A 24,182-nucleotide genomic window follows, 5' to 3' on the forward strand; every position below is an offset into this window, starting at 1 on the left:
ACCAGTCAGCAAACAAACATCTGATTATAACAACGCTAATTTTATTCCCGCTTTTCTAAATTATTCGATACATACTACCTTCTATCATCTCGTCAGAATGACCCTGCCTTTCGATTAAGGAGTCTTGGAAAAAAGTCTCTCCATCGCCCCATTTGTTCAAAAGGTGGATAGCGCTGTCCGATGAGTAAATCACTATCCAGTGGATAGTGCAATTGGTTTCCCAAATACTTATCCGCTGGATAGTGATTTACCCAATGGATAGCGCTATCCAACGTTTGAACAAGGGGGCTATTGGGTTACGGTAGAACAGCAGCTCTATAATATTTATGCAAAATGCAGGCGACGAAACGAAGCATAGAGGTGGCAAAACGATATTCTTCATAATGCAGTTTTGTTTTTCTTTCATATCCTTACGTTAAAGAATGACAAGAAAAGTTCCTGGACCATATAAACATTCCGTACTCAAGGAAAGAATTCAAGTCAACTTAAGCTCATTAGAAGGATCACCTCATAGGAGAATCTGAAAATCTTGTACCAGCAAAAGCCTGTAGGCCGACCAAGATGTCCGATGGAGAGAGGACGGAAAACCAAAGAAACATCATTTGCTTCTTCCTTTTCGGAATCCTGTCCCTAATTTACGATGAAATTTGCCTGATAGCAGCCGAAGACATTCTTGCTGGATCTAAAATCGCTACCACAACAGTAATTCTATCCATCGCGATACCAGTTCTTTCCGTGAAAGTCATGGCACCGTGGTTTTTCCAGCGCGTGTCGTATATGAAGAAAATCGCGCTGGTGGTGGTGTTTCTCATAGGGGGACTGGGAACGCTTGTTTATTCCCCACACATCCCAGGAAGACTTGCAGGCGTGGGTGTGGTTGAGTCCGGTGTGGCTACAAGCGAAATAACGTTCCTCTCACTGACTGCGTTTTATGAGCATATCACAGTGAGTGCGTTTGTGGCTGGTGTCGGAGTTGCGTCATTCGTTGGACCTCTTTATTACACCAGTAAGTATAGGCAAATCATCCATGTTTTCAGAATCAAAGAATTGCTGGAAAGCCCAATATATATGCTCTTGGCTGAACGTTTTTGGCGCGAAAGATAATTCAGTCTACAAATAGCCTGAGAATCTTACGTGCTCTGACCAATCAAAGATATAGAAGTTCGGGCCGATCACTTTTTAGGGGGTAAAAGAAGTGCCCTACTCCCTTCTTTAAGCTACGCTGCATTTTCCCAGGCAGCCTTAGTTTCTAACCAAAGGGCCTAAGCCGGTCACCTCTTAACGCCTTTTAAGTCTTTATAATGCATACAAATTAATTACTTCAGTTTCGACTACTTTAAAGTCATGATTGTTTACAGGGGCGGATCCAGGATTTTTTTTAGGAGGGGGTGCACTCGTCTCTTGCTCTACTTCAACACCAATAAACCATAGCTTTTTTTTTTTTGCAGAGTACCAGTTGTATTAGAAAACCGCAGGTCATCTCAGGGGGGGGGGGTGCGCACCCCCTGCACCCTCCCCCTAGATCCGCCCCTGGTTTAAAACACTTAAAAATAAATAGTAAAACGTAAAAAACAAACTAACAAAAGTAATTCATGACCCTGCATCACGCTACGGGGAAGTTGATTGTGATTGGCTTATTTGATTGACAGGTTTGACAACGTGGACATGCCTATCGCCACGGACAACTATCATGGTCACTATACCATGGCCCCTTTTGTTTCTCCTTCTCTACGCTCTCTTGGATAAGGAGCCTATCAGAATAAAAGAACCACCAATCGGAAGTGGCGCCATTCTACCAGAAGGAGACAACTTAGAGGATAAACAAGGAAGTTCCTTTCGTGACAGATTATTTGTCGCTAAGGAAATATTTCCTTATATCTTATTCCTGCTTATTACGTACTTTTCAGAGTATATTTCGAATCACGCCATTATAACAACGATAGCATTTCCAAACGCACCGTTCAAACCCCGGGACCATTATCCATACTACATACTTTCTTATCATATCGGCAAGTTTATGGGCCGTTCACACTTACTATTAGTTTCCGCTGTTTGTCCTAAACTTGTTCAACACGTCAGAATCAGACGGACTTGGATTTTAGCTTTGATAGAGTTCCTACACGGGGTTTTCTTCTTCCTCGCGTCTTGGTTTCGATTTGTTCCGCGTGTGGAAATCATTATTGCCTTATGCGCGACCGAGGGTTTTACAGCAGGCTCGATGTACTTGAACTCAGCTCACACTGTTTCAGATATGATTACTGATCCTGAAAGGAGGGAGTTCGCACTTTGTTTGCTGACTGTGGGCAACGCGTGTGGAAAGCTCAGCGCAGGGTTATTAGGTTTATTCCAAGAACCTTTTCTTATGAAACACTGCATGGAGGATTTAAAGCTGGGGCAATACTGTTTGACGAGACATGCTCATAAGGCAGGGTGGAATAAAAACTTACATTGTTAAAAACGCTTTGAGTGAAATTCTCTTTTACTAGTAAAAAAAATTGTCTATTTTAGTTCGCCATTCGCCACTTTGGAAACTATAGGGAAACTTGGCCAAGACTGTTACTAGGGACAAGGACAAAAAATGGGGCAAAAGCTGACTGGCGCGTTAAAAGGGAGCGACGACAACGAGAACAGCAATAAACAAATAGGTTTAAATTGGCAAAATAAACAACTTTGCACGTGCGTCACGCTTTTTTTGTACACTTTTTAGCTGTCGTTGCAAGACTACAACGTGAAAATGCCTAATTTCACGTTTTGTCGAGGACGGTAACACAAAACAACAATTTTCTTTCTCTTTTCCTGAACTTTGATACAATCCTTTAGAGGTTCAACTCCAAAGAAATTTGACAACATTTGAAGAATTAAACGAGATGGAATAAGCGCGATAAAGTTTGAGGCAGCGCGAATTCACTTTTTAAGTGACGTTTTCATAACCGTCGACGTCGTCGTTGCTTAACCCTTTAAACCCTAACATCAAAATTCAAATTCTCATTTGTTATCCCTATACGTTTTCGATAGAAGAAGTGGAGAGAATTTGTTCAAGTATCAATTAGATTCATCTTGTGTGATCATGTCCTTAATTCTCATGACCACTCTGTTTTACAGAGCAGTGATATTACATGGAGAAATTTGACGCTGATCACTCTTAGGGCTTAAAGGGTTAAAGATAACGCAGACTCTAGGAACGAGATTGGTAAAGATGCCAAAAACAGTTGCAGGACGCATTTCGGCTCCAGTTATCTTCTCGTTCCTTGATCTTCAGTGGCGAATTAAGCACTGACCTTACATGGTGCGCTTTCTTTTAGTTTGTCACTACAGGGGCGGATCCAGGATTTTTTTTAGTTGGGGGTGCACTCGTCTCTTGCTCTACTTCAACACCAATAAACCACATAGTTTTTTTTTTCGCAGAATACCAGCAAACCGCAGGTCATCTCAGGGGGAGGGGGGGGGTGCCCACCCCCTACACCCTCTCCCTAGATCCGCCCCTGCACTGTACGAAGGTTTTAAAAAGTCACAACATGGAGAAAAGAACGCATTCCTAGCCGTCCTGCTATTGCTCAAAAGTACCCTCATTTTGCGCTAAAAGGAGGTGCTATTTTCTCGGAAAGAAGGGTACCAACTAAAACTGTTAATGACAGTCCCTTGTTAAGTTTGATCCTTCAAACGAAGATTCTGTGACTTCGTATTTCTCTTCTGCTATTATTGATACGATAGTCAGAGAGCTTATACCTGCAGGCTCCACCCCGAGGTCCAACCCCTTACCCTTTTATATACCATTTTCGACAGAAAACGTACCCCTTTCATTCACCTCTGTTAACAAATGGTACACGTACCCCTTTTAGTGATATAGTTTAGGAGGCTGCACCTCTTTTACTGCTAAAGCCTGAATAAGGCACTCCTACCATCCTCGCCCTGGAGCCAGCAAAAAAAATTACAGAATTATATTTCATGGACTCTGCAAAAGGAAAAATATTTAATTTAAAAAAAGAGAGATCAAAAAGCCACCACAAATCGTTAGCTTGTGAAGGGTTAAGAGGCAAAAATGATAAATGACCTCATTCACTCCCACAGCCAACTATTAAAGCTGAACAGGATATTGCCAAAAGTCAACCTTGCGATATCTCAGTGTCAGAGCAGGTTTAAGTGTGCTAGCAGATATATGGGCCAACCATTTTGCGAAAGATTTGGACGCCATTAATTCTTTAACTTTCAGAGTGAATCACGGAACAATGTAGGGTAGCTCTGACTATTTAGTCTGTGTATGAAAACCGTGTGATGTTTACATTCGAATGAAACTTCTTCTCCAGTACTTTCAAACAACATTTTGATTTTCATCTTTTTACAAAATGAAATTTGGAAATTCTGTCAAATTTCAACTTTTGCCACTTTTGGGAGTGAACAACTGTAGTGATCAGACACAGAAAGGGGGACCCACTCATTTAGACTTTGAGGGAGGGGATTGTCTCAAAAAGCAAGAGGGGCTGGCCAACTTGTAACTTTTACTACAAATAACGATGACCACCAACACTACCACCACCGCAACCACCGCCACTACCACCACCACCGCCACCACTACCACTGACATTACCACTACCTCTACCACAACCACTACCATTATCAAATATTGCTTTCTGATAGACTACTCAAGCAGGCTAGATGGGTCTATCCAATTCTATCTGCTTGGGATTTCCCACTTTGTCCCACAGAAAGGATCATTTTGTTTTGGCTTCAAATAAAATTTAATGTTTTTTATGGACCTTCATTTTGTTCTGGTCCATAAAAACTCAAAAAAAAGTATTTGACCAATATCCAGCCATGTTAGCAGAAGAAGCTTGGCCAATAATGCATCATAATGTTGTTAAATACGTTATAATAATTATAATAAAAATTATTATTATTATTCATTTAAAATCTTTCTCTGTTTCCGATCGACTCAAATTCCACGCGTAATTCATCATAACCAGCTACTGTCGACCAAATTTGGAAGAATTTTGCAAAGTGTGAAAAATGATGTCAATTGTGCAGCATAATTGCCAGAAAACTGAACAGTGTAATCAAGAAGACTTGGGGAAAACCAGTGTGATCAAGACCACCTTACCAGTTATTTTGGTAGTGAGTACAAAATGGCAGAACATTTCACTCGTTTCAAGAGGAAGAAATAGGCGAACTTTTGCCTAAAAACATAGTAAGAACAGCAGGAAGACAACTTGATGGACACCATCTGCTATTTGCCGGGAGAATATTAATTTTGCAGTACTGAACAACCCTTTAACTCCTAAACTTGCCAATAAACAGGCAATTGAAGATGAACTTAACACTGATGGAGGTAAGCATGTTTTAGCTTGTTTTTAAACAAGGAATTATTTTGAATGAACAATAAAACAATTATTGAATTCAGCTTTCATATCATCTGAAAAATTATGGAGATCTCAGAATGTGTTGTCCGCCGAGGCTGATTCACCCTCCTTAATCTCCATAATTTGTCAGATGATACTCAGCCTCACCCAATAACTGTTTACTATAATCAGTATCATATTAAGTACTAGTATATAATAAGCCTCTCCCACACACTGTATTATTATATCATTTTTTATGAAGAAAAGAATTATATGTACCATATTTGTCAGTTTACTTTCTTGGAGAAGTCTTCTCTTCACAAAACACAGTGCTGCAACTGAAACTGGCATGGTCCTGGCAAAAAAACTTTGTGATAAGATATAAATGAGTGAATTAAAGACAACTGTTACTAGTAATTTTGTTTTTTCTGCGTCTTGCATCACTGATGCTTAAAACTCCTTAAAGACGCAAAATGATTCATGACATGTCTCCCATAGGACGCAAAGATTGATCGATTGATTGATCCATGTGTTTTTGCAGAAATATCCTTATCATGTAACTTTTGTCGCAATAATTATTATTATGGCTGTTGTTTAAAGATGCATACTTCTTTTAGCCTTTGTTGTGCCTGAAAATAGAAGGACTAGAGTTTAATTTCAGTATACTGTAGTAAAATGTTTTGGGGTCTGTCTTCGGATTAACTGTCTAGTTACATAACGGTCCAAGCATTTACAATTTATGGATTCATTTTTTTTTTTTAACTGGGACTCATTGGTTCTAGACTGGGACTCACAATGTTTCACAAAATGAGCCCCAGGACGCACCTTTATAACTATTTGTATTAAACAAAATCACTGTTAGTAATACACAGTTTTTATTCCCTAGACCCCTGATTGAGTTGTGTTTTATTTGCTTCTGAAGTAAGCAGACACCCCACTATCTGCAACCTTCATGTTCCCCATAATGGAATTTATTTGTTTTTCTCACAAAAGTTTGCACAAGTATTGTTAAATTTCATTTTCTCAAAGGAAGATAATTATTAGTCCAAAAAGAAAACATGGGCAGAGAGATTAGCAGTGTTTCAAAAATAGGCCAATGATAAATACCCACCATTTTCTGGGGTCAGGGCTGGCCAGTGGTACAAATGACTGATGCACTATTAAGGTCAGCCTGAACATATAAAATTCAATTAAGACTCAGATGTTAAATAAAACACATTATTATTTATTAAAAAGAAATTAAAAATTTAATTTCTGATTGGCTCAAATACGCCAGCTAATTCTTCATAACCAGCTGGCATTGACCAAACTTGGGAGATGTGAGAAATATATCACTGATTTGATAGTTTAATGCTTAAGTAACCTCATTTTTCTCTCGTATAAACAGCCCTAATATGCAATTCAAGTAAACATAGCTGGTGTATTAGATTTGAACAAGAGATGTTGGGCATGTGTCTCAGAGACCCATTTAAGTCGCTTTATGCTTCTGAGCTGGTTGAATGCCAGGGTAAAAAATGCGCACTTAATATTCAAAGTTAGTGCATTGTACCAGATTGTAGAGGCTCACCGTTTGACTGGAGTGTGTCACTGGCCTATAAAGCACAATATTCATGTTTTCAAGACTCTTCTTACCCTTCTGTAGGTAAACATTTGGTGACCTTTGCACAGTAAATTTAACTTGCTAGCTCAAGACTGAGCTCAAATTCTTTACACTGCACCCATACAGTTTGAAATTCCTCAATATACAGTCAATGGTGCACATTGGTCACTGTTCAGCCTAAATGATATATCTGGAATCCAGATTACAGATAAAGCATTTAACGCAGAAAGAAAAGGAAAACAAGAGCTTTCCCTCCTTTTTCCTGATTACTCTGTATCTATCCAAAACAGAATTCATTCCAAAATCTTAAACGCCTGATATGAATTGCTGCCTATGCCAGAACTAGTTCGTCCCAGGTGTTCAGAGAGTTGGGACATGGTGAAGCGAAGAAAAGAGTGTTATAAAGGGGGAGGATCAGGAAACTGGAAACAGCTCATCAAGAGAGTGAATGCCTGGCAACATTCTTAGGCATTTTCTCCTTTTTCATTCTGCTTTTTCCCTCTCCTCTCCATTCTGCACTACTCCACCAATATCTGAATACCTGGAACAGGGTACCCCAGAACTGCTGTTTTTTTGCTTCAGCTGGTCACCTGATGATCGTGTTATTAACAGAAAACCTATAGCCTGAGAGAACAGCCGTTTCTCCACACTCCTCACTGCTGGGGATGTTTTGCAAGGAGGAACATCTGTGACTCAGCGACAGAAATTCCATACTGATGACATAAATCAATGTTTACATAATAAATCCAGTAGTCGTGGGGTTCTAAATGCAAATTTGTTCAATTTTACGTCTCTTCTGGTCGATTTTGGTAAAGTGTTGTGTTCATCTGCGAAGGAGCTCTAGCAAAACTTAAATGCTTCTTCTAGAGAAGATGATATTCCACAAATAATGACTGTTTTGTTAGAGATTTATCACGTTTACCTTTGACCTTTGTAGCCTTTTGTCTTTTGTCTGTCATTCTTAAACAATAGCTAAAACAATGTAACTACTCTGCCATCTAATCAGCGCTTATGACCGGATTCCAGACAGATTTTATGTCATCAGTATGGAATTTTTGTCGCTGAGTTGCAGACATTCCTCCTAGTGAAACGTCCCCCGGCGGCGATGAGCGTGGAGAAATGCAGGCTAGAAAATTTACACCTTTGCATATTTCTTCTTGTGCAATAGCTGTCCAAAGCCAGTCAACTTCATGAGTATTTCATATGTGCAATTAATTATCCCCCATGACATTAAAGCCCTTGTGTAGTTCAGTGACACACCATAGAACAAACGTCGTATTCTTCTACCACGCTCTTGAAACACAACATTGAAGGCTTTCCAGACATTGATAAATTCACCTCCTAGCTGTTTCTGCATATGACTTTTAACTACATTTATTGGGAAGGCCAGTGTGCTAAGACAAGCACCTAAGACTGCACCACTGACAAAATCATTGGCTGCGTTACCAATGCTAGTCTTTGTCTCTGGAAGCAAGGATTTTATAGGACCTCTAAGGCCAAAAAAGAGCACATTAGAGGGTCCATTCCTTAAGAGTATGGGAGTGAGGCCTCTGTAGTATTCCAGTAGTCCAAACTGTTTTCCTACAACTCTAAATGCATGAAAAGTATTTGTAAATCTCTCATTATGACCTCGATGAGACATTAACGTTTGCACGCGTTCAAATGGTGTCAAAGAAGCTTCCAAGCTTCCAGCTAGTAAGGCAGCTACTGCATTCGTTTTCACCGAAGATGTGTTGGGAAAAGTCTTTGAAAGCACTCTTTGAAACTTGTGGTAACAACCGAACATAATAGCAAGAGAAGTACCTTTTTGCATCAATGGAGGCAAAACACCCCGGTAAAGGTTTGCAATTCCTTCTTTTAAGACCTGTCTCAGAGCTTTACGAAATCTTAACCCCTCCACCTGCTGGCGAAACATCACCTTGTAGGCGGGGAAGGTTACGATGATATTAACAACTGCGGCTCCTGCACCACAAGCAAAATCAGGCCAGTCTCGTTCATCACGTTGTCCAGAATCAAAAGAAGACTTTCCATTTGAGTTTCTTGAGTCTACAGCCATTGTAAATCCAGTGACAGTCTGTAAAAGCTGCAAAAGTACTGGCCCTTAGGCCGCCATGTTGGTTTGACCTCCCTCTCCACTTTCCCATGATGCATTGCTCTGCTGTTTTGACGTCATGACAACAGAGTTATCGTGTAACAATATGGCGGTCTGACATTGTGCACAAGTTATACGTTTTGTACCATTATACAGGGAATTTTCCGTAATATGGAAAGCGATGTGATATATAAGAAGTTCAATTGAAGTTTGAAGTGACATCTACGTTATGTCTGGTGTATTAGCTTCGCCAGGTCAGCTTATTACCAGCTTAGATGAAGACGGACTTCAAGAGTTGTACACTTGGATTGATGAAATCAATCTATCTCGACCGAAGCGTAACATTTGGAGAGATTTCAGCGATGGAGGTAATGTTATCTACAGGATCTCGTAAAAATATATTAAAATTACCAAGGATTGATAAAATCGAGGGCTGATGACCAGAATATGAACATTAAATTTGCTGGCTACAAACAGAAGTTCAGCTTATTAAATACGTATCAAATCAAATCTCAATCAAAAACTTGTGAATAAATTGTCTTTGCATTTTTTAAAGGTTATTAGGGAGGTAAAATAAATATATATGTTTAATTTTATGTATGAAAGTGACCATGATCTTGTCGTACAACATTCATTGACCCAAACTTATAGTTCCGAGATTAATGTAACTACTAGCTAGCTAGGTGGAATACCTACTAGCCTGTACTAGGTACAAGCATTTTAATCAAGTGCACAATTTATTGCTTTCCCAACAAATCGACAGATACATACCTTGCATACCTTGCATACGTTCATGCTCCTTACTGGGGAGGCATTAAACAAAATTGTTTGTACAAAGCTTTAGCACCAAGTTTCAAGATCATCTCAATCTATGACTTTGCTTTGAAGCTATTACATGCACATGCTTTTTGCATTTTCTTTAATAGCAATTCCCCAAACTGTTATGTTATAATGCATTGCCTTTGTGTATATTTTTGAAAATAATTTTGTTTTTTCAGTCCTAGTTGCAGAAATTGTGGCACATTTCCTTCCCAAGATGGTGGAAATTCATAACTATTCATCTGCAAGTTCACAGGCTCAGAAATTAACAAACTGGGACACACTGAACCGTAAGTTCCCAGCAGCATGATTGTGCTTCCTGTAATTATTGTGTTTACAGTTTCCATAGAAACTGTTCACTATGCAGTCATGCCATGACTGTAATTTCCCTGAGTAAGAAAAGCGATAATTCTGAAGGCCAGATATAAAACATTGTATGATTCAGTTTGCAAACAAAGGGAGTCTATTATGCTCTAGTCGTTGCTTGTCATTTTATTAATTTAATTTTTTTCTAGTCAAAAGTGAGAATAAACTTTGCAAATAAGGGGTAACTGTGGTCAGCGGGGTGCTACATAACATGAGGGTGAAGTGTGACCTGTTGAATCAAAAAAATCTTTTTCCTGATGCAAGAGGTCACACTTCATTTTCTCTTCAATACGAGTCAACGTCATGTTATATAATGACAGATAAATGAGCATCACCTTGTGTTTTGAAAAATTTTCTTCCATGCAAGAAGTCACACTTTATTTTCCTCGACAAAACAGGTTATGTGTCACAGCAAGCCAATAAAATCGCAAGTGTACAACAGACTATATGACAAAAACTGTAAACACATTCTCTCTCTAGAAAGCCATTTTTTTGTACTTGAGGTCAAGAAAATTTTGTTTCTGGGCAAGTAATTTAAGGATCATTATGAGTTTCTGGGAAACTGACCACCTACCCCTCCCCTAAGCCAATATTTTGCCCTAAGTGAGAAGTAAGTGTTTATGTTGACTTAGGGGAGGGGTAGGTGGGTATTTTCCCAGAAACATATAATGACCCATAATTTTCTGTGGTAACCAGCCCAACAGGCAAGGGCCCAGGTCAGTCATTTTCTAACTCCAAAGAAGACAAATAAAAGATGAAGATACCATGGCCCTGGGCAAGGGTTGAGATGATAACATTCTTGTATCTAAGATTTCAAGCCTTTTTTTTTCCTCAAAACTGACCAAATGTTTGCATGTACCTTTCATCCATAGTAGCTATCAATTTTTTACATACATGGTTTTTAAGAAAAACAAGGCTGTAAAGTCAAGTTAACTTCATTTTTGACTCAGCAGAAATAAAAGTCAGAGACATATTCAAGATAATATTATGCTTTTGTGTTTAAGCACAGGTCCTGGTTGTTGAAACGTTGGATAGAGCTACCCACTGGATAAATCACTATCCAGTTGATAAGTCTTAAGGAAACCAATAATAGCTAAATTTACTGGATAGATTTTTATCCGGTGGATAGCGCTATCTAATGTTTGAACAACTTTGGCTGGGTGATTATTTTATTCTTCTGTGCTGTTTGCTTTCAGGAAAGGTTTTCTCAAAGCTTAGCTATACTGTGCCAAAGTCAACTGTTAAGGATGTCGCTGAATGTAAACCTGGGGTGATTGAAATTGTGTTAGCCAATCTTAGAATGAAAGTGAGTTATTTTCTTCTTTTCTCTTTTGGCATCATCAGACAATGTATATCCCCACTCCCTAATTTTAGACTGTACTGAGCCATTTTCTTGTGTGCTGCATAGAAGCTATATAGCAGCAAGCAAATTACCCACCTTTATATTGCAATTTTAATGTGTAAAAACTTAGCCTAGGTAGCAGGTGCTTGGAAGTAACGGGTGCAGGAAAGAACAGGGTGCGTGAGAGACTTTAAAGAGGTCTTCTCTTTAGAGCATTGGTATTATCTAAAAGGTTAACATGAGGTTTCATGCTGGTGAAGTTGTTTGGCAAGTCACCCCTTGCAATTCCCAATTTCCATGGTAGACGGGGACAAGCAAAGACATTTGCACAGAAATATTGCCCTGGCGGTGGGAACATTTACTCACTTTCTCTAGCTTATTTTTCAAGGTCCCTGCTTATGCGCGGGTAGAGGGGGTTGGGGGATTACATTGACTGGTACATTACTGTTTGTCATTTCCTTTTCCTTTTTTGCCTTTGTCAGATTGAAAAGTTTATGGCGAAGAAGAAGGCTGATAGTTTACGAAAGCAACAACAAGTTTATGATGAGTTTTCTCCCAATGGCCCAATTACTGATCATGAACCTTACATGTATGATGATGGACAACCTTATCTTGGTAATCAAGATTATTTTTGTATTCAGTCACAGTGTTCTCCTAATCAGGTGGTAATGGGAAAAAGTAACCTCTTAATATTATAAAGCAACACTTCTTAGCGCCTGCAAGCACTTGAAGGTTCACTAAAATTAAATTTAAGTTTTTTTAAAAGTTGTGATCCATTCCTATTCTCCACTCTTCATGTGGGTCACCCCAAAGTTTTTAACCTCTGGGCCCAGTGCTAACTGCAGTTTACCTGAACCCAGCTTTGAACAATCCTGCCCTGATCTGAACGCCAATAGCTTAATTACATTGGCTGATTTGCCTAAAATAGGTCACAAAATGAGGGAGTGACATTTTAGAGAACTTAGCTTCTACGTGTTAAACTTTTACTGGGAAGGTGAGGCCTTGACCCTCGCCATGCCATGCCTTGACCTTTGCCCAATGGGTAAAGGTCTCGGCAAGTCATCCACAAACAAAATTATATGTAAAAAAAGGCAAGAAGTGGCCAAAATGTGAGAGCTGCTTGCCCTAAGGACAAGCTGGAATTCAAGCCCTGTAAATAATTAACAACTGCTATTTTGGTATCTGAATTTTACTGATCACGACCTTGACTGTATGTACTCTAATTCGTATAAGAGATGGTGTTTGCCGTTTTTTTTAGGGCCAGAGAACAACTATGGTTATGCATTTAATACTGGTTATGGGCAGCAACCAATTGCAACAAATGATGTAAGTACAGTCAATCCAAAATTTTAAAAGTTTTAAACATTTTGTTACTTGTGGTGTTATAAAACACACCAATGTGGGAGGTACACTGTACATTAAAAACTCAAAGAGGAGAAGAGCCTGCCAAGAACTGCAGGAATAATTGAAGGTTAGGTGCAATTAAAAATTGCCAGAGTTGTTTAGAGTTCTAATAGAGGTCTAATTTACAATTATTTTTTACATTCATTTTGGGACTTTAAGTACTGGTCGCTTACGCCTGCTGCTTTTCTGGTAAAAGTAAGTTGCAGTTGCTTTCAAAGCTGTCCACAGACGTCTATTTCCTCCTTTCCCCACCCCCACTTCCTTGCGCTTGCGGTCAATAAACCACTCTTTGGTTTTTGTTTCAATAAGAGCGCGCGACAATCTGTAAAGAGAAAAAAGAGGGTCTTTGAACAGGCTATGGCCGCTTACTCGCAGCCGTTCTTGTCTGGTCACGCAACGCGCCTCCCCAACAAATGGCTGCTCATATTCGAACCGCACTCCTTTCCCGATTTAAGCCAATCACAGCTATGGCTCCTTCGTCTGGAACTGTTTCACGCCAAATTATCCTATCACACGCCGTCCAATCATAGTCTACATCCTATCGTATCGTCTGTGGTGTCAAGTTGTCTCCTAGAAAACCGTTAATTTTTCTCGTCACTCGCATAACTTTTTGTTTGAATAAAACAGTCTTGAAATTGCTACGATTCGACTACCGGTACAGGGTGAGAATTGAATTTGGCGTCCACTTAAAGCGATGTTTGTGTATGAATATGTGCCTGCAATTCCAATGGTTTGTTTTTCAGAAACACGTATGCTTTAACACGTTTTTCTTTCAGCAGGTGATGGGTCCACATGGAGCAGTACCCTACCAGGCACGTCCACCAGACAAGCAAGGTGGCGACAGTCCCCGAGGTGGGGCTAATGCTCGGTTTAAGAACAGAGATGGAAGGGCTGCAGCCATTCCTGGACCCCTGGGTGAAAAGACAAAACTTGCTCCCGTTAATCAAGGAAAAGGGTGAGTTTGTTGCATAGCAGAGGAAAACAGGGAAACAAAGGGCGGCCAAATTGTCATTTCGTTTATAAACTCTTAATACAAAATTTTTAAACGGAGAAAATTTATGAGCTTTGGAATGCGTGTAGGGATCATGTCATTTGACGTTTGGCGTAAAGGTCACGTGGACGCGCATGCTCGATAGAAAAGCAAACGGTCGCTCGCAGTGGTTGTCTGCTTCTCGTAGCGTCCACGTTGGAGAAACCACTGCTCGCAGCGTAGTATTCATGTTGATTGTTTTGTCTGCAGGAAAGTGCCACGCTCCCAGTCATACCAAGACGTAAATGGTACAACTGGAGATTCTCAAAATACAAGATTGCTATTGGAAGAAAAAGAACAAGCCTTGCTTGCCTCCCAAGAAACTGTTCAGGTACGCTAAAATGCCCAAAACGCCGTTCATAGGTCGAGCACTTCGCGATCTTCTGTTCCAGATGCAAATTATAAGCTTCGGAAGTTTGGGCATACGTAGAAAGAAAAATTTCCAAGGGTTTTGAGTTTTAAAGTGACACAGCCGTCTCGACTTTTACTTTTCGCTTTCTCTTCTCCCTTCCTCATGAAATTTTTCATGAAATTTTCGGGCAAATTTACCATTTTTTTTGCCTTTTTATCCGGTCTCCTTGACCAAATCGTGGTCATTCTGGAATAGTCTGAAAGATCTCTTCGCCCTTCACAAGTTAGGTAACAAAGTTGTCCTTAACCCCTGAACTGGCATGGACGGTTACGGGCGGTTGAGGGGCGAATGCGTTTAGAAACAGTAACTAGTAATTCAGTAACTGGCATTTGAAGATTATATTTGATAAATATCAATAATAATTGTTATTAATTCTTATCAATTTATAATGACAATTAATAATGATCATTGTAATAATTTCTTTCTAGATTTTAAATGTTAAAATTCGAAGACTAGAGCACTTGCTTCACCTGAAGGATTTAAGAATAGATGACCTAACAAAAAGACTCCAACAAGCGACGCAGCCCCTGCCTCGACAGCTACCACCCCAACCACACCCACCTCAGCCACCGGCTGTGGACCCATCATTACCAGCTATGCATATGCATCATCAACAACCGCTTCCACCGGTTCATCATACGTCTTACAGTGCGCAACAGTTACAAGAGCACTAGTAGGGGTTAAAGTATTGACCTTTTTTTCATACATGGTAGTCGGTTGTACTATGGATTTCATAGAAACGACCAGGTGTAAATAGTGTAGGGAATCTGACATGTCACAAAAAGTTATCTATTTCAGGCGCGATGCGCCTTTTCAACAAAATTAGACCTATTGACGCCAATTGTGAGAGTGTTTACTACTTAGACCGAGCGATCACGCGAGGATGTTCCTTAACCACAGTGTCCCAGAAGTTAGAGAGAACATATCTTATTCTATTCTAGTTAATTAAGCAAAAATCCTATCGTTTAGGGCTTTTGTTCACACATGATAACAGTGGTTTTGGCCGGCGCTCTTTCTAAAATGGAGCGAAGCATCACCGTGTCGATCTTAAAAGTGGATCATCACATATCGGGTAATGGTAACTCCATAGTTAGTATAGTGGCACACGTAAACTTTCGAAGCGAGGATCGTGTCTCATTCCTCTCGTCGCACGCGTGGCCTTTTTTTCTTGCGCGTGTTTTGTTTGACGGGCTGAGAAAAAATTGGAGGCTGTTCGTAATCCGGGACAAGGAAGATGATGGTACATTTCGGCCAAATTAGAAAAGAATTCTTCTTCAGTCAGGTAAAAAATATTAATTTCGCCTGGGAAGAAATGACGGGCAATAGTGTGGAAAATATTTATCAGTAGCTTTTCTTAAACGATATAAGCTACAAAACTCACTATAGTAATATGGTTAAACGCTGAGAGCCTTCTTATGTACAGACTATTAAATGAAAATGTCATAGGGCGCAACACACTTTAGTTTACGTACATGCAGGATTTCGTTAAGCCTCGTGCAAACGGATGCAACATGGTTGGCCAACAACTCCCAGCGTTGTTGCATATTATACGTTACGTCCTTTTGCCTTCCCTGTTGCATGCATGTTGAAACCGGTCAAACGTTTAGCTACGTGCAAACGGACGCAACAACTCCCAACAATGCTGCGAGTTGTTGCCAACAATGTTGTCCGTTTACACGAGGCTTGAGACCAGACATTCGACGCTATAATGTACCGACAGTACATGTAATTTGAGCTTGAAGTGCAGCTTAAAAACTTTCATATTGAAGTAAATGTTCATTGGCATGCTCATAGATTGAAGTTTTGATTCTTACCTTGAAGTAGCGTACGTATGAAACATGCAGCGGTGCTTGAGCAACCATGCTTTGGCGACGGCAACAACGAGGTGAAAAAAGCAATGGCTTAATTATTATTCGAAACAACAGCTCTTCACATGCAGCACACTTTTGTACATTTCTTTCCCGTGTTTGCACGACTAGCACGTGAAACTCAACGTGACGTTTACGAAAAACGTAAACAAACAGCAACGAGCTTTTCCTTCTGCTTCTGAACTAATGACAGTGGGATATAAAATTCTCGGGAACCACTTTTTTCCTACATACATACATACGTTTGATTGAGTCTCCCTTTACAGCGCTTTTCGGACACAATTTCCTGATATGTGCACGCGATTGAGCGAGTTTGTTGCTTACAGACTTCCTTTACCAAAAAGAAACGTCAAAACTCATATTTTCAGATTTCCTCACCAGCGAATCATTACTGGATGTAAGGAAGGTATATAGGTGGGATTTCCGTACCGTACGGTGTAGGTTACTGGTAAAAATCTGATAATTTCATGGCCTTGTTTAAGGCTGGAGTGTATACGTTGTATAGTTCAGAAGGAAAGTAGCGCTGGCTAGTGGATAAATCTCTCGCCTCATTTCTCAACGACGGAATCCGGATTCACGAATCCAGGAAATTTTTGCTTGTGGAATCTGGAATACAGCTCGAGGAATATCATTTAAATGTGAATGTCACATTATAATGCAAATACAATACACAAAGAATCTTAACCCTGTTAGCCGAACGGGTCTATTGGCTACGATTTATCCGATAGATAGCGCTAAAATCCAACTTTTGAACAACTGGGTAAATGACAATCATCATTTAAAAAGCTTAGCAGATATGATTTAGAAACAGTGTAAGTATATTATACACATTGTCTGTTGTACAGTTCTCATTGGTGTAATTTTTAACAAGTACAAATAATATATAAGCAATGGTAATTTTCTCGACTGAGCGTATGTACAGTAATCCTTGACAGATCTTTTGAAGATTTTCATCTCAAAAGGTTCCAATAAAAAATAATTATGGTATGGTGGTGACAGTACAGATATGCAAAGCTAATGCCCATCCACGAGTAACACCCTTGGAAATGTGACTAACTGATCGGCCATTTCGGAATTGTTTCAAGCCTCTGTTTCAAAGCGAGGCTAAGCGTGAAGCCAATTGATATAAAGATGATTTTTTTAGTCTCACGGAATTAAAACTCATTTCTACCACAAAAGTTTAGCACTTGGCCTCGTTTTGAAAGTGAGAGGTTTGTAACTCGGAAATGGCCTAATATTAGCCAAGGGGTATATGTTATGGAAAATGAATCCGCGGGATCTGTGACGACATTCAAAATGGCCGGCCACACTGCCTTCACAGCATTTTCAAAGCCCCTCTAAATAAGGAGAGAGCAACCCAATTTCAACTTCAGGCTTGGATGAGTTCTGCCGGCAAAATTTCGAGCAGAAACTATTAAGCGATCGCCGTTTCGACTGATATGATCAGTGAGTGGCACTGTAGAAAGTTTTATGTTGCTACATTAATTTAATAACCTGTGATCAGACGCTCCCTAGTCTCTTCTCTGGTGGACCGCCGACTTTCGGGCTCCCCCAAGAAATAGAGCACCTGATCGCAGGTTATTCCAAAGGGGAGGAAAATTTTCCTGGTACCGGGCCAAGACAATCCCGTGGGGGGTACTGCAATAAAGTTTTATTCGGGGAGACTCTGCCCCGATCGAGGTCCTACCCCTTACCCTTTTATATACTATTTTTGACAGAAAAAGTATCTTTCGCATACCTTCTATTGACAAATGTTCTCTTTCACATACCTTGTTTAAAACTTTGCATCCCTTTTAAGACCCCCTTTTAACTGCTGTAAATGCACTATCCTTAAAACATGAATATACCACACCAGAACGTTTTCTCGACTTTTTCGCATCCGAAAAATGCATCTGGTAGCTCTTTTGGGCCTTTTTACAGACCGAAATCACATATTTCCCTTCATATACATCTTAAATAGTGAAATCCCTTCCCTTTCATATACCTGAGGCCTGAAAAAAAAGTCATGTACCCCTTTCGGTTGGAGCCTCCCCGCCATAGAACAATATAGGGAGTACACCCTCCCCCCCACCCCCCTCCCCGGGGAGATTTCATAGTAACCGCGTACTTTCTTTAGCTAGTGAAATTGTTTCTCCGATGTATAAAGAGAAACTTTATGGGTAGGAACATTACTACCGGTTACCCGTTAGTGATCATAACAGCCCGAATGAGACCATGAAAGGCTATCTTTTTCACCAATGTACCAAGCGCGTCACGCAATGCAACCATACCGTCTTTGAAGCACCTGTGTCGACTCGTCATTTTAATTAAGCGTTTTATATTGCTTTGGTACCCTAGATTTGCTCTAATTTTTGCTTAAGGTTAATAGTTAATGCTGCGTTACATGGCACGGTTCAGTGAAAGTTGACCGCAGACGGCATTATATTTTTTACATATGTTTGAATATATTAACAACTGATTAAACACCGAGAACTGCTTAGTCACGATTTCTTTAAGACCTTTAGTGGGCAAGTGTGTTTTGGCCGTGCAGTGAAGAATCTTCTGAAACGTCGGCAGAAATGTCAGGCTACAAGCTTGTTTACTTTCCAATCCGCGGTCGAGGAGAAAGAACTCGATTGGCTTTCGCAGCGGCTAAAATTGATTTCGAGGACACCAGGCTGCCTTTTGAGGAATGGGCAAAGGAGAAAGCATGTAAGTGGATTTCCACAATAATCACGCCCTTTTTTCTAATTACTTAAGCTATTATAGTTTTCTAAGCACTTAAATAGCCTTTTAAAACAGTATGCTCGATTGAACATGGCTTACGCGCGAGGTAAGCTTTACTCGTGTTTGCTGAGTATATAAATAAAATTATGTAGTACAGTTTAATCCTCAAATCAGTAAATCTTGTTACTGAGTCGCATTGGCGACTAGACGGTCAACCAATGCAGCGAAACCACTCCTATCTTGCGTACACCACCTTGCTTGTTTCAATAATTTAGCGATATTTATCCAAGGGTCCCGTTGATATGGACGCTTGGACTTCGCAATCGACTTTATTCACATCACGACATAGTGTTTACAACGGCAAACATGACCAATATATTTTCAATCACATTTCTGAGACTGTTTTTTTTTTGTTATGTGTAGTGCAGGTGTCACGGTGGGCATGCGCAACCGAAAACGAAACGAGCGAAACGGACGTAACGAACCAAACGAAGTACCTAAACTTAACGTGTGTTCGAGGGAAACGGCCGGAGCGACCAAAACGAGTCCAACAACACAAGTAATACGACTTACCATACGTTTACCATAATGGTTGAAACAAGCAAAAGGTGGAAAGTTGAGGAAATATCATCGATGTCTGTTCGACTATTATCTCGTATTTACGTCCGGAACTTCTAAAAAAGACATCTTTGACAACTTAGTTTTTGCAGGCGGGGGCTGGCATCTCCGTTTTGCGAACGACAGTGGCGGCCCTGGAGTATCCACGGCCATCAACGACGGGACTGATTGAAACTAAACCGCCTTATTTCGCAATTCTCACGAGTCAATGTAGTGTTTGTAAAGAAATGTTCATCTCTTTTTATCCGTTTTCTTTTTTTTGTTTCAGCTGGCAGACCGCCTTTTGGTCATTTGCCTTACATTGTGACTCCGGAAGGAAAAATCTTGGGACAGTCTAGTTCAATTACTAAATATATCTGCAAGAAAGGAGGTGATTTATCAACAAGGGTTATTCGTTGGCATGCTAACTAAATTCAATCTCAAAAATTTCCGGGGGCCAGTTTAAAGGCACGAGGTGTAGCTAGGCGTACAGTTGATGTCCTGCTATTCTTAAGATCGTTTTAAAAATGAATGGCTTTGTAAGCGAGCTAGACGAAGGGAATTCTTTACTCTGATTGGACGCCCGAGAGAGTGAAATAATATAGTACCGTGTTGACCAAGCGTGAAGTCAAGATGGCTGGAAATAGACCTTTGTCACGCGGTGGCGATTTTGTCTCAGGAGCCTTGTTTATGCATGGCTAGCCTCGAAGAGAGAACAAGGCTAGCCGTGCATAAACAAAGCTTTCTAAACTCTGAGACAAAATGGCCGCCGCGTGAAGGTCTATTGGCCACGTTTTTTTTTTTTTGCGTTTTTATGGACCTCGACTCGGTCTCGGTCAGATAAAAAGCAAAAAAGAACTAAACAAGGCCATTAGGCCAACATTCCTGCTACCTTGGCTGAAAAATAGCAAGCTCGGTCAATAAATGATTTATTACATGGCCGTCATAAAGATAACTTTTTCTTGCTGGACCAACGTGTGAAATCCCCAACGGGCAAGATGGTCCAGCAACTTGACCGATTTCCGTAAAATATGGTGGCAACCGGTGTGAATCCGCACCTGCTTCACAATCATTAGCCACAGAATCTATGAAAAATAGCTTTCCCAACGTATTAATGACGAACTTAAAATGCATCATCAGCATTGCATTTTTTACCCTGCGAGCAGAGTCTCCTTCGATCTTCCAAGACTACTCTGCTCGCAGGGTATGCATTTTTAGCAAATCCGCTTTCTTTTTCTGCATTTCATTTTTACTTTATGGTTCATAGGACTGTGCCCAGCTGACAGTTTCGATGAAGCGACAGCGGATTCGATAGGTGATGAAGCTATGGATTTGGTTGAGGCTGTGATCAAGCTACACTTTGAGAAAGACGAAAAGAAGAAGGTAATGGCTTGGCCGAAATGGTAATGGACCAATTTCAGTATATTAAAATTCCGACCTTGCAACAAGGCTTGGGTACCCTGGATGCCAGCGGCTTTTTGTGCGCGGTTTCCGGTCTTGGTTAAGTCTAAAAAAGTGACCAGAAGACGTGTCGGCCTGCGATCAACGAAGCTCCTCGTCGCACGCGAGAAAAAACTTGTGGTACCCGGGGTAATTCTTCAGGGAATAAAACAAAAGAAATGTATTATTCATTGCTGAGCCTCAAGATGATTTCTTTTGATTTATTCTTTTGAGCCTTGGTGCTAAGTCTGAATGTTGATTGGTCTAACCAACCTTGTTCCCAGAGTCCTCTCCTGCTCATCGCCCCCCAGGAAGAACGAGAGAGAGGAACCTGGGAACGAGGTTTGTAACTTGAGAAATTACTTGAGTATGACAAATCAAACAAGATATGTCTTTGAAGCATTACATCAAATAACAAAAATGACCTTTGAAAAATTGTTAGGATAACAAGTTTCCAATACCACAATTGCAATCCCTTTCAGTGTTCTTCAAGTTTGTCTATCCGTGCTTCGATCCTTTAGACTGCAGTACAGTCCGTAATCTTTGGACATCCAAGTACGCGCGACAAAGGTCTGGAGCGAGGCTGAAAACAGAGAGTGAGACTGGGGAGAGACTGGGAGTGACGATAAAAATACGAATTGACCGTTTTGCATACGTTATATTAGCCTGCGAGCAAGCTCTTCATTTGCTATTATTTTGGAGCAATCAGTGAGGAAGAGTTTTTGTGTTGGAGCCTCACACGCCCGTAGGCTCTTTGATTGATTTCGCGAGAGAATATCGCGTGTTATTGTCTACACTTGGCTTCGAATCTTGTGGTAAACGCTGCATCCAGTAATTCCGAAACAGACTTGAGCGTTGTTTCCTTGTGCAATGTAGTGTTTTCTGGAAGACCAAAAATAAGTGGAGGTGGCAGCAAACTGACAAAGCCTGTGCCTGAAGCGGTGTGGGACACTTCTGCCTTAGCAACATTGTAATGAAAAAAGGGCTTCGAAAAGCTCTTCAATTATTAACTAGTAGTTCAAAGCCTGGATCAAGAAACGCTTTACCCATGACAATGTCTCAGTCCACATGTGATACTTAAGAAAGAAGAAAGAGACTTACAGATATAGATTAAAACACTCTCAGCGGTCACCGACCCATCCTAACGTAGCTCACCCTTGCCGCGATTTAAATTGCAGCACGCTAGCGCGCCCAACGTATAACTGCCGTGGTTCTTTTTCCTATATTTTAGGATTCAGTCCCGTGAGGAAATGATCTCTAACTTTTGTTTTGTTTTTTAGGAAGAGTCAACGAAGAAATTTTTCGAAACTACACTTCCTGACGAACTTAAACATTTTGAAGCTATTCTTAAAAGCAGGGATGGGGGCAACGCCTTCTTTTTAGGCGAAAAGGTAAGTTTAGAAGAATAACAAGGCGTTGCGCGGGGTGATTTCGGAATGAGGTGATCAAGCACAGTCAAACCCCGTTAACCCTTTAAAAGCCCCAACAGTGATAAAACATCAAAATTTTCTTTGTAATTATCAATGCTTTGTCAAACAGAGTGGTCATGAGAATTACGGACATGATCACACAAGATGAATTTGCTCGATAGTTAATCAACTTCTCCCCACTATATCTGTAGGAAATGAATTGAAGCAACAAATGAGATTTCAAATTTTGATCTTAGGGTTTAAAGGGTCAATACGGACACTGAGGGTGCCATAGAAAATGTCCGTGTCTATCATGACTAAAGGGGGGGGGGGGGGGGGGTGTTGATTACCAGTGGTGACTCGGAGCGCTAAAAAGGCAAAGACCGTTTACGAAAGAGAAATAGCCTAGGCCATGCTAACCTGAGATCAGGCCCAATTTAAGCGGTTCTCATACATTCTCTCTAACGGCTACTGCTAACTTGCCTCCGGAATGTTATTTACAAAGCTTAAGCGAAACGAAAATTGAGCCTGATCTCAGGTTAAGGCCATGCCTGCAAAGCATAACAATATTTTTTGTTTCTTTGCTGCAGCTGACCTCTGCCGACATCCTGTTCTTTGACTTTTGCAACAACTTTCTTTCCAAGGGTGAACCAACTGTTCCTGAACCGCTCAAGAAGTTTCCGCTGTTGGAGAAACACTACAATCGTGTGTTAAACGTGCCTGAAATAAATGCCTGGATCACGAAACGCCCGAAAAGCGAACTATAAGGAAGTGATGTACTTAACTAAAATTACGTTTGAGGTGCACACGAATAAATATAAAAGAAGCTGCTGGGTTTTTGTACTCCATGCATAGCTGCTAGTATGCCCCGGGGAGTAAGCACTCTCATTTCGCGCGCGTACCCGTTCGCGCGTGACTCTCGCCATATCAAGATGCACAACTCTCAGGCTAGCCTGGTGAGCCGTCCCTTTTCTCCCCGGCAGAAGAAGGGGTGGGGGGTGTACTCGACCAATATTTTTGGTATAGGTGAGCCGCTGAGAGCTTAAACCCTTTCCTGTCCTGTTTAGGACAAACAAATCCATACCCCGTTTAAGGCAAACTGACAAAATGCTTCTGTAATTATAGAGAGACTGCAAACCCCTAAAACCGACTAAATGGCCATAAATCGACTCGGAAACCACACAGGAGAGAAGAAACAAACATCTTAAGCGGGGCTAGCTGATTTTTAGTTAAATCGTTTCACATTCGTAGGCTACAGAAACAATTATTTTTTTCTTCCATACAAATCCTCATATTTTCGCATCAGTGCTGATGGGAGACCTGTGGGCGAACGGGTGTGAGTATTATGAGAGCGTTTTGAACAAATGACGACTTGTCAACGACTTGTCAGTGACGGCAATTTTAATTAATCCCGTTGTCAACGCAAATTAACATCTGTTGGTTAATGATCAATCAGAAGCCTGCGTTGCTGGAACAACGCCCGCCTTGATGGTGAGTAGCTGTGATGTTAAAAGGACAGTTTCTTTTTTCTCGCCTCCCTCGCCTGCCGCTACAAACCCCAACGCCCGCCCCCACGGTGCAGATGAAACCAAAGGTCGCCTGACCCGCATTAAAGGGCTCGATCCTGATAAATCAACGAAAAAATATTGGGCTGTAAACAGTCTACATACTGTCAATAAATCGCATTTTGATCGCGCTGAGAATGCAAGGAGGCGTGTCAAACTGCCGGTCAAATAAATCCGCACTCGCTGATTGGCTAACTGA

General features: G+C 40.7%; 4 protein-coding genes across 4 annotated transcripts; 3 read left to right on the top strand and 1 right to left on the bottom strand.

The window, feature by feature from the left end:
• The first annotated feature begins 561 nt into the window (after positions 1 to 561).
• Positions 562 to 2,455, top strand: LOC140947111 (battenin-like). The gene is made up of 2 exons (XM_073396192.1): positions 562 to 1,006; positions 1,650 to 2,455. The coding sequence occupies exons 1-2, from the start codon at positions 562 to 564 to the stop codon at positions 2,453 to 2,455; spliced, it is 1,251 nt and encodes a 416-aa protein (XP_073252293.1).
• A 5,598-nt stretch (positions 2,456 to 8,053) lies between these two features.
• On the bottom strand, positions 8,054 to 8,995 carry LOC140945996 (mitochondrial nicotinamide adenine dinucleotide transporter SLC25A51-like). Its single transcript, XM_073395057.1, has one exon. It carries the CDS (start codon positions 8,987 to 8,989, stop codon positions 8,069 to 8,071), a length of 921 nt encoding a protein of 306 aa, XP_073251158.1. The 5' UTR covers positions 8,990 to 8,995; the 3' UTR covers positions 8,054 to 8,068.
• A 129-nt stretch (positions 8,996 to 9,124) lies between these two features.
• On the top strand, positions 9,125 to 16,189 carry LOC140946517 (sperm flagellar protein 1-like). Its single transcript, XM_073395649.1, has 8 exons — positions 9,125 to 9,393; positions 10,024 to 10,134; positions 11,407 to 11,516; positions 12,035 to 12,167; positions 12,811 to 12,878; positions 13,736 to 13,911; positions 14,197 to 14,317; positions 14,827 to 16,189. The coding sequence occupies exons 1-8, from the start codon at positions 9,255 to 9,257 to the stop codon at positions 15,070 to 15,072; spliced, it is 1,104 nt and encodes a 367-aa protein (XP_073251750.1). The 5' UTR covers positions 9,125 to 9,254; the 3' UTR covers positions 15,073 to 16,189.
• Positions 16,190 to 18,713: 2,524 nt separating this feature from the next.
• Positions 18,714 to 23,243, top strand: LOC140946325 (glutathione S-transferase 1-like). Its single transcript, XM_073395424.1, has 5 exons — positions 18,714 to 18,957; positions 19,859 to 19,960; positions 20,837 to 20,952; positions 22,290 to 22,400; positions 23,009 to 23,243. The coding sequence occupies exons 1-5, from the start codon at positions 18,825 to 18,827 to the stop codon at positions 23,183 to 23,185; spliced, it is 639 nt and encodes a 212-aa protein (XP_073251525.1). The 5' UTR covers positions 18,714 to 18,824; the 3' UTR covers positions 23,186 to 23,243.
• The last annotated feature ends 939 nt before the right edge of the window (positions 23,244 to 24,182 follow it).

Source organism: Porites lutea, chromosome 8 (genome assembly GCF_958299795.1).
Source record: "Porites lutea chromosome 8, jaPorLute2.1, whole genome shotgun sequence".
Classification (NCBI taxonomy): domain Eukaryota; kingdom Metazoa; phylum Cnidaria; class Anthozoa; order Scleractinia; family Poritidae; genus Porites; species Porites lutea.